The 16,803-nt window shown below is 39.9% G+C and overlaps 1 protein-coding gene across 1 annotated transcript in view; it reads left to right on the forward strand.

Moving 5' to 3' along the window:
* Positions 1-16,803, forward strand: part of tcn2 (transcobalamin II) — a 51,772-nt gene that overhangs the window by 27,435 nt on the left and 7,534 nt on the right. Inside the window, exons 6-7 of the mRNA XM_066689771.1 lie at positions 12,795-12,964; positions 13,445-13,619. Coding sequence (XP_066545868.1) covers positions 12,795-12,964; positions 13,445-13,619 — 345 coding nt within the window. The remainder of the gene's footprint in view (positions 1-12,794; positions 12,965-13,444; positions 13,620-16,803) is intronic.

Here is a 16,803-nt window from a genome sequence, read left to right on the forward strand (position 1 = left end):
AAATTGTAGCCTCTTTTTCCTATTTGTAGTGGAGATGAGTGGTACCCGGTGGGGTCTTCTGCTGTTGTAGCCCATCCGCCTCAAGGTTGTACGTGTTGTGGCTTCACAAATGCTTTGCTGCATACCTCGGTTGTAACGAGTGGTTATTTCAGTCAAAGTTGCTCTTCTATCAGCTTGAATCAGTCGGCCCATTCTCCTCTGACCTCTAGCATCAACAAGGCATTTTCGCCCACAGGACTGCCGCATACTGGATGTTTTTCCCTTTTCACACCATTCTTTGTAAACCCTAGAAATGGTTGTGCGTGAAAATCCCAGTAACTGAGCAGATTGTGAAATACTCAGACCGGCCCGTCTGGCACCAACAACCATGCCACGCTCAAAATAGCTTAAATCACCTTTCTTTCCCATTCAGACATTCAGTTTGGAGTTCAGGAGATTGTCTTGACCAGGACCACACCCCTAAATGCATTGAAGCAACTGCCATGTGATTGGTTGGTTAGATAATTGCATTAATGAGAAATTGAACAGGTGTTCCTAATAATCCTTTAGGTGAGTGTATATATATATATATATATATATATATATATATATTATTTTTTCAGACAGACGAGTTCATAACGTAGTTTATTACAGTAAGTTGTAAAAAGAACGAACTTTAAAACATTTACTTTTAAACATCCGTTTATTAACACTGTCTGTATTTTAAAGATTAAAAAACGTCAATGTTTCGTTTTAAAAACAAAGACCGAAAACAACACTACGAGCGATAGAGCCTGGTGTGGAAATGACTTTTGTGTCTATTTTATTCTTTGTGCTTTACGTGATTGGAGACAGCCTAATAAATACTTTTCTGTTAAAAGATATTAAGAAGAGCTAAACGTACGTATAGACAACATTATAGTCAGACAAGTATTACATTAACGTAAGACAACGTTTCCATGTACAATAATAAAATAAATATTTGCTATTTATTATTATTTTTTATTATTGTAAACATCATCAAGATATGTGCAAGTAGATATGCATATTAAATAGCACAACTTGACTCCCTTAACTTATTACTCTTACTACAGATTTGTAACTGCAAACAACACTTTTTGCCCTATTATTTATATTATTTTTATTAAGTTACAGTTGAAACAAAATACACAAGTTTCACGATTAAACATCCAGCTACAATATAGCAGGTTATAATTTAACCCAGATCTGCTGTATTTATTCATTAATTTAACTTGTAAATGGGCACATGTTAACTTAATTGTGTTTGCCTTCCTACTGATTGTCTCAGATTGTCCCTGCACAGCATTCACAAAACCACAGCCTGAAACACCATCCATTTGTTCATAAAATATTAATAAAATCAGCTGCTATGATCCGATTATTATCCTTCAGTTTATTTTTAACTAGTCAGGCACTGCACCGGTCCTGTGAAATCCAAGTTTATAATACACTCAGATATTAACTGTAAGCAGTCATTGTTTCTGTATGTGATCTTCGTGATCCCACACAGCACTTGAGATTATATCTTCTGACATAATGTATCTGATCTCTTCCCTGTCTGTCTACAAGTCAAGCACACATGTCCGCTTTCAGAAGCGGACATATTTCCTTGGTGGGTGTGATGGATGCTTACGGCCACGTCTGACAGCAGATAAGTTAACCTTCCACAAAACACGGATGCGTCTGGATGCGTCTGAACGCGTCCACCAGTGGAAACGGGGCATTAGTGTCCTAAGTTTTTATAACTGACCTTAATTGCCTACCATCTGTAAGCTGTTAGTGTCTTAACGACCATTCCACAGGTGCATGTTCATTAATTGTTTATGGTTCATTGAACAAGCATGGAAAACATTGTTTAAACCCTTTACAATAAAGATCTGTAAAGTTATTTGGATTTTACAAAATTATCTTTAAAATACAGTGTCCTGAAAAAGGGGTGTTTCATTTTTTGCTGAGTATATATATATCAATATTAATAAGTTGTAATATTTATAAATACATCGCATACACCTGTAAGCAGACCTAATGTCATGCGTAACTGGTTTGTTTGAGAAGATTTGATTAATTCACGCCATGCATTTCCTTTAAGGTCTCCTTTTCGCCTGCATATGTGAACGCACTTAGGCCTCCTAAAACCACAAATGTGAATGATTAAGTACCTTATCAAAATTTCAGCCCTTGAGCCCACATGTAGTCAGCGCCTATGCCTAGACCTAAGTATGTTTTTATTTAAGAAAGAAAGATATGTACCTTTATGCATCTTCCTTTGTTCAGGGAATTATGGCCAATTAGCCACTGTTTACAAGTTTATAACTTCATAATAAATAAAAATAAATGTTATGTTTTGCATGTTTTTTTTTCCACTGTACCGAAATCATACCGAACCGTGACTTAAAATCTGAGGTACGTACTGAACCATGACTTTTGCAAACCGTTACACCCCTACTATACAGCTAATACATGGTTAATCTGAACTTGATATTGTGTGATTACTTTATTGCATTACAAAATGCCCTCCTGTCAATTTGAGACTCTTGTGAACGTAAAGAGAATGCAATTCTATCAGTGAAATTTATAAATTAATTTCGGTAGTGAACAACTCCGATGTCATCACAATCACTTCCAGTCAAAGCGCATAAATACCCCCAGCGCTTCATTCTCTTGCATCATTCAAGCGCACCGCCCACACCCGGTAGCCCATCGCTCTGCTCACCTGCGTCACTTCTTTCGCTCTCCTGCCTTTCATCCGGATGATTGCTTACGTCAATGCATTCTTCACCATGGATTCGTCGCCTGTCTCTTCCAGGAACCTGCGTTCCTCCATCGCCTTCTCGCCTTGCCGTGCTCCCGATCCTCTGCATATCTCTGCATCCGGATCCTTTGGCACCACGATCCTCATTTCCTGGTTCTTCCCCGCTGTCCAAAACTCATTTCCCTCCCGCGGTGGCTCCTGCCCACTGTCCCCCACCGCCGCTGTTTATATGTTTTAGCATTCTTTGTTCCTGTCTAGCATCCTTGACTTCCCCCCCTCGCTCCTCCTCCACCTTTCCCCTCCTCTTCCCCCTCCACTACCCCGGGCCCAGCACCATCCTCCACGTCTACTCTACGTCCTCTTCCTCTATCCTCCCTGCTCCCTCCTGTCTCTATCCATTTTAGCTTCCGCTGTCTACCTACCCTCCTGCAGCCCTGCTTGGTGCTCCCCCCCCACTTTGCGTTTCCCGCCATCATACATGGCCCTCGTGTGGCCCACATCACCAGCAGCACCCACATCACGTGCGGCCCCTTTCCACCAGTGACCCTCGCGGACCTCCCTGCCCATGGCCCTGATAGCCACGACCCTCTGCGCCATTGGCCCCCATGTGGCCCTCCCTCTCTTCCCCTCACCTACAGCCCCGTTTTTCATAGCCCTACTTGGTGCTCTAACCCCCCCGCCCCACCTGCCAACATCACACGGCCCTCGTGCGGCTCCCATCGCCAGCGGCACTTATTGCCATGGGACCTCGTGCGACCCCCATCGTGTGCGGCACTTTTTCCACCTGTGGCCCTCATAGCCAAGACCCTCTGCGCCGTTGGCCCCATGCGGCCCATTCTCTCTCCTGGCGGCAGCACCATTTGGCTTTCTCGGTTCCCTAACATCCCCCGCAGCCCCCTCCTCGCAGGTGCTCGAGCAACAAAACGTCCGCACTGGTGGTCTTGAACCGTGTGACCACGCAACATGAGACTTGTTTTCATGCTGATTTCCTTCTCCTTTTTGCCCTTCCTCTGAGATGCCGATCTCTACCGCTTCCCTTGTAGGACCTCTGAGCAGCCACCAGTGCATTCCTACACACCCATCTAACCCTTTCCTCCAACAGGTGTCCCTCTGCTGTGCGTTGCTGCCTACCGGTCTCCTGTGATCTTCTAGGCAACCCCGTAGTACAGGACCTCTTCGCAACCAGCAGCGTGTTTTCTGCAGACCCGTTCTAACCCTTCCTCCAACCGGTGTCCCCCTGCTGTGCGCCACTGCCAATGCGGTCTCGGAAATTATTTCAAACCTACTCGCCCATTCCCATGAACTCTCGCCCTGTCACACAACTCTGTTACTCCAGGAGTCACACCTATGGATACTCCGTTCAATGATAAATCAGACACATTATAACACGACACTCATTCGTCTAATCAAATATCCATCTTCTTCCGCGGCACACATATCGGATCACTCAATTAAGTCTCACAGTCGTCGGTCATCCGAAGCTTACAAAATCGCATTCCATCCGACATTCAGGAGATTCAACTAGCCAAGCTAGACCTTGCTCTTAAAAATCTGCGTAGGTGGTACAGGGAGCCGTATTACTTTTTGGGGTTTGACAGTCCGGACCGGCTCTGGACCATCATTCCCGTGGCCAAGAGAATAAGCCAAAATAAGAAACAATCGCATTTGCCCGCCCCCACGCAAATCGGTGTTGTGAAATTACTGAACTATTGGATACAACCTTACTCCCCCACTGTGCTTTGATTTGCTGCGCTATGTACACGCTATTTGATGTTCATTTCCCAAGGTGAAACTTGAGGTCATGTTCGGTAAACGCAGATCTACATAATTCTGCACAGAATCTACACAAATATTGTGAATTGGCAGAATGGTCAGAATCGGTGCAGATCTGTTCAGAACTATGAAAATGTACATTACCAGAATGCAACCCAATTTCTAAATCATTTTCATGCACTTCAAGAACTAATACACAACTTTGTGTTAAAATGTAATACATTACTACTGTAGCGTAAGGTACACTTATACATTTCAATTAAAGAATTGAATTTATAGTATCACCTTATAACGAATCCTGGAATCTTGTAGAACTCAATTTCTGTAATAATTGGACAGACACCAATTCCAAAGATATAAATTATAAAATTTATTCAAAAACAAAGACTAAATGTAGCACTACACTAATCATACAAAAGGGAAAAACTAATTAAAATTCAACTCTAGATCAACAAATCAAAGACAAATCACTTCTGTGACCAAATCAAAGACCATGGGATCGCATATGATAACACACAAATCGTTAAACAAAAAAGGTTATAAACACATTAACTACAATACCGTAAGACGAAGGTGAGTCTCTCATTAGTATTGTTAGTCAGACATTAAATAACTACGCAGGTTAGTATTTATGTCAGGTAACTTCTCGTTATATATATATCAGTCTCATTTATGTTTAGGTGCCGAGAAAGATCCTATCATTACTTGTTACCACAATTTCCCTTAACTGATTATTATTCAATGATTAAGGATAGGCAGGGCCACCTATAATCTGGTGTTTATTAACTTGTGTCAATTTCAGACTAAACAGTTAAACAGGAATGAGAAGATATTTCTCGGCGTTGACAGATTTTATTTCTAAAATTATTACAAGAACTTCCACTCAGTCGATGCACCTGGAAGTTGGGGTTTCGCGAATGTAGAGTCTTTTCAAACAGATTTTCCACTGGTTTGAAGGCTCCAAGGTTGTGCACAAAATCTTCTTTGTAAGCAGGGTTTCCACCGTAGTTACTTGAAGACAAAGTCTTTGAGGAAAGCAGGGCCCTGTTCGGTTCCAAGGGTCAAGTTTCTTAAGACTCAAATAGCTATTAAAATGACTGACACTTTCGTATTCAGTCAATTGTCCAGCTGTAAAACTCCACTGATCAGGTGGGCACAGGCGGGCAGGCGCAGTTTCTAAAGTTCTTTATTTAATAAAGTCCTTTAAAAGAATTCTTCGTACGGCTCAATCTCCTTCTCCCAGTTTAACTCTTCTGTTGCCGGCAAAGACTTAGTTGGTTTCTGGTTCCGGTTCGGGCAACAGAGCTACAGGTTGAGCTGTGGCAGCGAGTTACTGGTTCAGGTGTGAGAGAGAGAGAGTTTGAGAGACCGTGCGCTACCATTTATACGCCTGTCAGATCAATAGATGATTGGTTCTTGAGTTTTTGATATTGGATTTCGGTTTCAGCCCCCAGTGTCCTATTGGAGGGGGGCTTGATTTATGACTGATGTCAATCCATGCCATCTTTTGGAAATGCCGGTTGGCCCAGGTTCGTAGCTCTGTGTCGGGATTTCGGCTCTCGTCCATTCAAAGAGTTTTTATTACCTACAGGCCCCCTTCCCCAGACATCTCACAGCAGGATTCCAAACTATTTGGCCTATTCTCGTTGCCATCCTCCCAAAACTGTTACTTTGATGTAAACCAGTTCCACACTTTAAGGAAATCTGATAACTTTGGGGGGAGAGGTCTTCTTTAGATCAGTGCTTCAGCTCAGAGTTAAAATGCTCTTATCAAAATACACCCATCATAATGCTACACTGCCTTAAACTGCCTTAAATCTATAATACTTAGGCACAAATATCTATGTAATGTAATTATGTAATTGCCTGATCAAATTGTTGTTCTGCCACTTAATTTATTTGTCTTCTACTGACTCAATCTTATTAGGATTGTAGTTATTGAGTATTATCAATAATCATACTTGATCTTCTTTATAGCTTACTGTATTGTAATTATGTATGTAGAACTATAAATTATAATAACTGCACCTTGGCATGGATAACGGCATCTGCTAATAAACAAATACATAGATTTTGAGCTCTGGAAATTCTGGAAAGAGAAATTGCTTTTTTATTCCTTGCTGTGTTTGGAAAATATTTGGAATTGAAGAATTGTTTTCATTGGTCATTGTTAATTCAGTGTACTACTTCAAATATAAATATCCCTTATAGAACTAGATGCAGTGCAAAACAATATAGAATTATTTGTTGAATTGCTTAAGACCCTTTATAGAAAGGAACACAATTTCTTCAATTCCTTCCTTTTGCTGCATATTTGTCAAAGTGTCAGAAATTGGGGACCTCTTTGGGCTTGGTCAACTTTTCCTTTTGAGTCGTATAATCATAGTATACTTGGGTACTGTCATGGTTCCAGGGGTTTCCCAATGCAGATATTTAAAAGCATGTGCCTGATGAGGGATTATATAATACTTGTATAATACTCACTTTTATTTTAAAAATGCTAGTGAGAAGTGTGAACGTATGATGCATAAATTATTAATGTGTTTTTTCCTAGGAGTGTTTTGGCAGACTGTCCAACAATCAAGTGTCTTGATTCATATAATCCCATCACCATTTCCCATCGGATAGTACTAGAAGCATTTTATAACTGTACTTCATCAGGTTGTAATTTAGCAGAATATCGTAGATTTAAAATGCATAATGTACTTTTTCATCAAGTAGGTACACAAGAGCAAAATATGCATTGCAGTTTCATGATCGATTTGCATTCATTACTGCTGTTGCTCAAGTCCATATTCCAAAAAAAGAGTTGTTGTTATCCTAAAGCTATTATAGGTTATATTATATTAAATATAAGAACATTTAGTGTGAAATAGCAATATTACTTCAAAAAACATTACTTAATTACTGGGAAGATTTCATCTGTGAATGTTGTCAGCATGTTGAGGTTCTAGAGATCAAAGTCCATGATCTTGAAGCTCAGCTTGCTGATTAGCACTGTATTAGTGATCTGGAAGAATTGGTCAACCAGCCCATTAGAGAGATGATGTGCACTCCAAAACAAATGAAGGCTGAGCCCTTAGAGCAGTAAAGTGTAGACAACTGCTGGGTTGCAGTAAGTTGTAACTGCAGAAAAGGGTGAGCACACCCATTAGACAACCCAAGAGCTAGAAATGCCCAACAGGTTCCAACTGCTGGACACTGAGTTGGACAGTGACAGCACAGAGGGTGATGGGAGGGCAGTTGAGCACCAGAGCACCATGGTGCCCACTCCCCCCCGGAAGATGGAGGTAGTTATAGTAGGAGACTCGATTCATAGAGGCATAGATCACACAGTGTGTTCTAGTAATAAGGAGACCCACATGGTATCTTGCCTGCCGGGAGCTCAGGTTGCAGATCTCCCTAAACTAGTAGACGGGCTACTGGCCAAAGCCGGGGGGGATCCACTGGTCATTTAATAACACATGCATTTAAACTACAAATGCCTGCTAAAATCTGAAACCTACTGATACAACATGGAAGCCTTAAAAGTTGCATGCAACTTCTAGTTTTACTTTTATTCTTGTTTTAAAAACAATTACTATAGGCTAGTCTATTGATTATGAATGTGGTTGTTTTGGGGGTATTTGTGGCGCAGTCGTGGCCAAATCAATTAACTGTTGGGAAATCTCAGGTGATGTTAATGGTTTGATGGGAAATTCTGCTTATTGATGAAGTCTGTGATGATGGTCCCAAATCACTGTTGCATTGTCCCTGTTGCCAGACACCGCAACAATGCTCTTATGTTTTGAAAGTCTCCCTGGATAAGGGTGTCTGCTAACAAATACATAATAATATTAATAATAATAATAACTAGAAGTTACATACAACTTTTAAGGCTTCCATGTTGTATCAGTAGGTTTCAGATTTGAGCAGGCATTTGTAGTTTAATTGCATGTGTTATTAAATGTGTAATTTTCAATTTCAATCCACTGTAGTATAGATTTGTGATTTTCATTTTTTTCATTTGAAGTATGTATTCTAATTCAGTGGACTTTAATTTCAGTTTCCTCATTGCTTGCTTCAGTGATGTAAGGTACCATTGTATTTTTCACTTAATTCTAGCATATATGTGAAGTTTTCATTCTTGTGTTATTCAAAATGCAGAATGCAATTCCCAAGTTTGGCCACAAGATGGAGGTAGAGGTCTACATAAGGAATGTCATGATGTGGCTGACATTTGAAGCTGTCATTCTGGTTGGTGTACAGCAGCCAGTTTTTGTGTCCTATCAACTTGGCTTCATCAACTTTGACAGATCTTTGTACTAGTTTAATCACTGACAATTTAAGTACATTAGGCTATAGTTCTGAAGATATTTGCTGTCATAAGTGACATATTGTAACAGAATTTGGTGAGTTTTTGAATTTTGCATAAGTTTATCATGCTTTAATAAATACGCTTATTTTGCATTCGTGCACAGTAATTTTTTGTAGCTGCCATGTTTTTGAATGCAGTCACTTGCCTCTTGCAGATGTGATAGATAGCAGTGTCTATGCAAGATATGCAAAGTTTCAGGGCACTGGAGCAGTAGCCATTTTCATATTCGCATGCGGACACATGTTAAATCCAACATTGCGGCTTAACCGTATACCCCACAAACTTAATTCTCTGGTTTTGTGTTCAATGCAGAGGCATAGACATAGGTGCCGAGTTTCATGTGTGTAGTGCATTCTGTACCCCGCCCCCCGGCCCCCTGACATCACTGGTTCTTTGGTTCCAGACCAGCAAGTTTTTGGTGCCAGAAAAAGCGTCTCCGTGTCGGCCGGGAGCCAGTTCTTTTGTGGTGGAAAAGCGTGTAACGGTTCCAGATTAGGCACCGGCTCCGAACTGGCACCGGCTCCTTGTCGGTGGAAAAGTGCTACTCTAGAGCCTCAGGAGAAATTTGTATCAAAACTTAGGACCAAAAAACATTTGCCAAAATGGTTTAATAGAAGTATGCAAAAAAATATAAAAAATGTAATGTTGTATAGTGCATACAAAAAGAGACAAAACAAAATACATAGAATATATAGAACTGCAAGGAGATCGTAAGATAGGGATCAGGAAAGCAAAAAGGGAAATAGGAAGAAACATAGCTCTTGGTGCTAAAACTAATGGAGAGCTTTTTTCAATACTATTACAGTAAGAGGTCAATCAAGGAGGATGTGAAACAGCTAAAAGGTATCAATGGAAGTATCTTAGAAAACAAACGAGAAGTGGCAAATGTTCTAAATGAATATTTCACAGAGGTTTTTACAAAGGAAAAAACAGATAACATGCCACAGGTTAACAATCAGACCAGTCAAACTCAGGATAAATGAGGAGGAGGTACTAAAGGGACTAGCAGAATTAAAAACAACCAGATGGAATATTTCCAACAGTACTGCTAACTAAAATATTCCAAATGACACTTAGAACAGGGGATGTACCAACTGATTGGAAAACTGAAAATGTCATGCCACAAAAAAGGGGACAAAACTGAGCCAGGAAATTACAGACCAATCAATCTCACCTGCATTACCTGTAAAATTTTGGAAACATTATTAGACAGAAAACAGAAGAGCATCTCAATGAAAACCATATGCTTTGTTATAGTCAACTTGGGTTTAGATGTGGCAGATCATGTCTTACTAATTTGAGTTTTTTGAACATGCAACTGCAGCTGTAGATCACGTGATTTTCAGAAACCTTTTGACAAGGTTCCACACCAAAGACTGATCCTAAAATTGGAAGCTGTAGGTATTCAGGGTAATATAAATTGACAGATTATTATTATTTATTTATTAGCAGACACCCTTACAAAATACAAGAGCAATATAAAGTGCAATAATACAGTGCAGTTCAAGGCATAATACATTTTACAAATTCCAATTTACAACACTGTATACGAGATATACAGTAAACAATATATAAGGTCTTATGAACCAGATATTATGAACGGGTTGATGAACTTGGATCACTTGGTTATTAATGGACAGCAAACGAGCTGGATGGGTTGAATTGCCTCCTCTCATTTGTAAACTTTATGTTCCTAAATTGTGAAATGTCTGAAATATTTTTTTTCTTATAAGCTTGTTAATTTTTTTATGAATTGTTATACAATTTTCCCTGTATAGCAGTGATTATGTGTCAGTTTGATAACTAGTACTAAGATATGGTGGTCTGCAAACATGCAGTTCTACAGGCGTGCTGTCTCATTCGTCGACACTTTGGATTTCCACCTCCCTATTTCACAGAGGGAATTATGTTCTTCTCAACATAAGGTAATTTTTTTTCAGTGCTAAAGCTAATGAGCATGGCAGTAAAGCTCTATACATCTTTTATTGGACCATAAAACAAAGTCCCAAATTGAAATGCAGGTCGGGAAATTCTTTTTGTGTTGTGCTGTCAGAAGAGGCTATTTTGTTGTATCTCTGCTATTAACATTGGATTCATGCAGCTGATGTTGCATTGGTTCATTTTGTGACAGTGTATCCTCATGATGCCAAACTCTTGGAAACCTCCAATCATTACCCTTGGGTTATGAACCAGTTATCTCAGAGCACAGAATTGTTTTGATTGTTCCAGTAGTCTTGAACTTCTTTATGATGGACATTATTTTGGTAAATTTTTGTGAATGTTGTAAGAACAACTTACAAGGCTTAGAGGTCAATGATCCTTTGCCTGCAATTTTCCGACAGTTCTCTGATTTGCCATTGTTTGCAACCTCGTTTTCTATAAAGTAGAACATTCTATACAATTTCCAAAAGTTTAACTTATAGAGATCAGAAAGCAGAAAGAGTTAAAAAAAAAATGCCATAATTTTTTTTTTTTTAATGATGTTGCTCCATGTAAGAACATAAGAAAGTTTAAAACAAGAGGAGGCCATTCAACCCATTGTGCTCGTTTGGTGTCTGTTTTTAAATGTTCCCAAATTTTCAGCTACAACCACATCGCTGGGGAGTTTGTTACAGATTGTGACTAATCTCTGTGTGAAGACGTGTCTCCTGTTTTCCATTTTGAATGCCTTTCCATTTGTGTCCCCGGGTGCGTGTATCCCTGCTGATCTAAAAAAGCTCCTCTGGTTTGAGGTGGTCAATGCCTTTCATGATTTTGAAGACTTGGATCAAGTCCCCATGTAGTCTCCTCTGTTCCAGTGTGGAAAGGTTCAGTTCCCTCAGTCTCTCTGAGTAGGACATTCCCTTCAAACCTGGAATATGTCTGGTTGCTGAACTGCCTCTAGAGCAGCGATATCCTTCTTGAAGTGTGGAGCCCAGAACTGTACACAGTATTCCAGATGAACTCTAACTAGCGCATTGTACAGTCTTAACATTACTTCTACTTCTAATTCTACACTTTTGACAATAGCATTCTGTTTGCCTTTTTTATTGTTTCCCCACATTGTTTGGATGGAGAAAGAGAGGAGTCCACATAGACTCCTAGATCTTTCTCATGCATTACTTCATCTAGTTCTATTCCTCCCATAGTGTAATTATAGTGGACATTTGTGTTACCTGCATGTAATACCTTGCACTTGTCCACATTGAATTTCATTTGCCAGGTGTCGGCCCACAACTGAATATTATCTAAATCCCTTTGAATAACCTGTGTTGCCGAGATTGTATCTGCTGAGCCACCTATTTCAGTATCATCTGCAAATTTGACAAGTTCGATTCCAATGATTTTTACATACATTACAAAAGACACGTGGATTGGTGCACTTTGTATCCTCTGGAAAAGCTTATCATCTGTGTATTACCACACAGAACTATACAACAAAACAAATAGACTACAATTTAGGCAATATATGACAAGCTATCATGGAGGAATGGTATCTATTGATGTAGCTAGAATTCTCCTACAGTCTGCTTAAGCACACATAAACAACGCAAAAGTGGCCAACATTATATAAAAAGATTTGCACTTTCAAATAGTTTACGCAGGACCATGCACTCTGCGGTGCAAGGTGTAGTTGTTTTTTTTTAAATCTGATTGTAGTTGAGAAGGTAAAGAAACCGTTGCATAGCTTGGGAGATGCATATCAGCACAAAAAATGGAAATGTGGTGTACCTGGTGCAGTTTTAACAAATGCAATCTGCAAAATCCTTGACGGACAATTTTTCGGATGACAGACTACAAATGACATATCAGATCCAGTGTGCAACAGCCTTTGGGCTTTTCTAGTGCCACCTGTTTCACCACAGCAAAATGGTCTCTAACTGCTAGATGGGACTCGGAACATTTGTTACTGTATAATGTTATTTTTTCCAGACACAGTGGCCATGGCAGCACTGGCTTTTCAGTGCCTGAAGGAATCGGATGAACAATACGACGGCAGTCAGATTGAGAAGGCTCTCAGTGCAACACAGCAAGACATCCTGAATTCACAGAGTGACACAGGGTTGTTTGGGAATGTCTTTAGCACACCATTAGCAGTGCAGGTAAAGGAAAAGCTTGATTTTAATATTAGTTTTTGCATATTCTTTAGCCACTAGAATGGCACAACCGTTTCGTTTAAAATCCTATGCACAGGTGCATGTTTTCAGAAGTGGCACTTTCTTTCAATCACCTCTGCAACATTAGGTAGTGTTATAGCCAGGGAAGTAAATGTTGTATAGGCATTATCTGGACCTGCCCTTAACTTGGTCCACTGTGTGACCCTCTTTCCTGTAGAACAGACATTCTTAAACCAAAATGATTGGTATGATCAGGGGAAATCATGGTGTAGGAAAAGTAAAACTGACATGATGATCAATTGATTTTGTTTCAAAGAGAAGAATTAACCCCAGTGTCTTGGGTAAATTAAAATGATCTGAATGCTATAACTTACTGTATGTGCACTGTAATTGACTTTCTAGTGCAAAATTACGGCTCCATAGAATGTTTTCTGCAGAGAATGATGCTTTTGTGTTGTGTGTCAGGCTCTGCAGGCTGTGGGTTCAGAAGGAGCTCTATGTTCTTCTGCCATGCAAGTACTGACGACTGAGATCGGCCGGGGGACTTTCCACAATCCCATGGCCATGTCCCAGCTACTTCCCATCCTGCACTACAAAACCTACTTGGATGTTAGGAGCATGGAGTGCAACGGCGAGGATGGTGAGACTTTTAAATGTGGTTCCCATTTCAGACCAATTCTAATGTCAAACTAAGCCTGCATTTTAACATATCTGCCTACCTGTAAAACCACTGAAACTGAAGCGTTCAGGCAAAATCAATTGCATACACATACATGGAAACTAACGACTCATTAGTAAAGGTGTATTCACATCCAGAATGCCAAAATAAGTTTAGATCATTCAGTCTTGATAATTTGTATAATTTATTGGTGACATAATTGTAACTTTTTATATATATATAAAATATAATATATATATATAAATATAATATAATATATACACCGATCAGCCATAACATTATGACCACCTGCCTAATATTGTGTAGGTCCCCCTTTTGCCGCCAAAACAGCCCTGACCCTTCGAGGCATGGACTCCACTAGACCTCTGAAGGTGTGCTGTGCTATCTGGCACCAAGACGTTAGCAGCAGATCCTTTAAATCCTGTAAGTTGCGAGGTGGGGCCTCCATGGATCGGACTTGTTTGTCCAGCACATTCCGCAGATGCTGGATTGGATTGAGATCTGGGGAATTTGGAGCCCAAGTCAACATCTTGAACTCATGATTCATCAGACCAGGCCACCTTCTTCCATTGCTCCATGGTCCAGTTCTGATGCTCACGTGCCCATTGTAGGCGCTTTCAACAGTGGACAGGGGTCGGCATGGGCATCCTGACTGTTCTGCGGCTACGCAGCCCCATACGCAACAAACTGCAATGCACTGTGTGTTCTGACACCTTTCAAGCAGAACCAGCATGAACTTTTTCAGCAATTTGAGCTACAGTAGCTCGTCTGTTGGATCCGACCACACGGGCCAGCCTTCGCTCCCCACATGCATCAATGATCCTTGGCCGCCCATGACCCTGTCACCGGTTCACCGCTTTTCCTTCCTTGGACCACTTTTGATAGGTACTGACCACTGCAGACCGGGAACATCCCACAAGAGCTGCAGTTTTGGAGATGCTCTGACCCAGTCATCTAGCCATCACAATTTGGCCCTTGTCAAAGTCGCTCAGATCCTTACGGGTGCACATTTTTCCTGCTTCAAACACATTAACTTTGAGGACTAAATGTTCACTTGCTGCCTAATATATGCCACCCACTGACAGGTGCCATGATAACGAGATTATCAGTGTTATTCACTTCACCTGTCAGTGGTCATAATGTTATGGCTGATCGGTGTATATATAGTGTATGTGTGTGTGTGTGTGTGTGTGTGTATGTATGTATGTATGTATGTATATATATATATATATATATATATATATATATATACGTATGTATGTATATATATATATAATGTGTGTGTGTATATATATATTATATAATTATAGTTAATTGAGTTTCATATACAGTTAGGTCCATAATTTGGACAGTGACACAATTGTTATCATTTTATGTCATCTTTAATTTGAGGGTACTTACATCCAAATTGGGTGAACAGTGTAGGATTTACACCCATTTTTATAGATGATACGTTTTAGGGGCTCAGACGTATTTGGACAAACTAACATTATCATGAATTAAATTGTGAGTTTCAATACTTGGTTGCAAATCCTTTGCAGTCAATGACTGCCTGAAGTCTTGAACCCATAGACACCAGCAGATGGTATCAGAGAGATAGCAAAACATTAGATGTGGCCAAATCAACTATTTTGTACATTCTTAAAAGAAAGAATGCACTGGTGAGCTCAGGAACACCAAAAGACCCGGAAGACCATGTAAAACAACTGTGGTGGATGACAGAATTCTTTGCCTGTTGAAGAAAAACCCCTTCACAACAGTTGGCCAGATCAAGAACACCCTCCAGGAGGTATATGTGGCATATCTGTGTCAAAGTCAACAATCAAGAGAAGACTTCACCAGAGTAAATACAGAGGGTTTACCACAAGATGTAAACAGGAAACGGGAAGACCAGAATAGTTTGCCAAAAAACATCTAAAGAACCCTGTGCAGTTCTGGAACAGCATGAGATAAGACAAAGATCAACTTGGGAATGATGGGAAGAGAAGAGTATGGAGAAGGGAAGGAACTGCTCATGATCCGAAGCATACCACCTAATTTGTGAAACATGTTATGGCATGGGCATGTATGGCTGCCAAGGGAACTGGTTCCCTTGAATTTATTGATGATGTGACTGCTGACAAAAGGCAAATGCTTCAAAACTCTTTGGATGGCACTTCACAGTGCAGATGGACAATGACTCAAAGCATACGGGGAAAGTAACCCAATGTTCTACAATGACCAAGTCAGTCACCTGACCTGAATCCAATTGAGCATGCATTTCACTTACTGAAGGCAAAACTGAAGGTAAAACGCCCAAAGAACAAGCAGGAACTGAAGACAGCTGCAGTACAGGCCTGGCAGAGCATCACCAGGAAAGAAACCCAGCATCTCGTGATGTCTATGGGTTCCAGACTTCAGGCAGTCATTGACTGCAAAGGATGTGCAACCAAGTAACTCATAATTTAATTCATGATTTATGGTAGTTTGTCCAATTACTTTTGAGGAACTCAAATTGTGGGGACCACCTATACAAATGGGTGTAATTCCTACACTGGTCACCCAATTTGGATGTAACTACCCTCAAATTAAAGATGAAAGTCTACACTTCAAGCACATAATGATTGTTTCCTTTCAAATCCATTGTGGTGGCATACACAGCCAAAATGTTAATTGTTTCACTGTCCAAATATTCATGGTACTAACTGTATATTATATACATTATATTTCATATATATTATATTTTATTTTACCTTCAATAATATTTTCCAGGTTAAATAAAAAAATGCATAAATATATAGTCCATTTATAGAAAGTATATAGTAGTCGTGTGTGTTATATTATTCATCTAACACATTATACTTATCCCCATTGTTTTCAACCCAGAGATATATCTATTTATAACTCTGGCATTGTTATAGTCAGAAACATTGTTTTATATATCACTGGAAACTAGATCTGCTGTGAGGAGATCCTGACTGTGCAAAGTAGGGAATTATGCTCGAACCCAAGTCAGTTTTAAATAACTGATCATAACTCTTTCAACTGGTATCCAATTTTCAGCCAGTTTGTCTTAAAAGTTGTATTTTGACTAATACCTTAACACTAGAAGCGCTGACATTTCGAACTAGCTACAAGCGCCAAAGCCGGTCATTCAAACTCAGAA

Source organism: Amia ocellicauda, chromosome 17 (genome assembly GCF_036373705.1).
Source record: "Amia ocellicauda isolate fAmiCal2 chromosome 17, fAmiCal2.hap1, whole genome shotgun sequence".
Classification (NCBI taxonomy): Eukaryota; Metazoa; Chordata; class Actinopteri; order Amiiformes; family Amiidae; genus Amia; species Amia ocellicauda.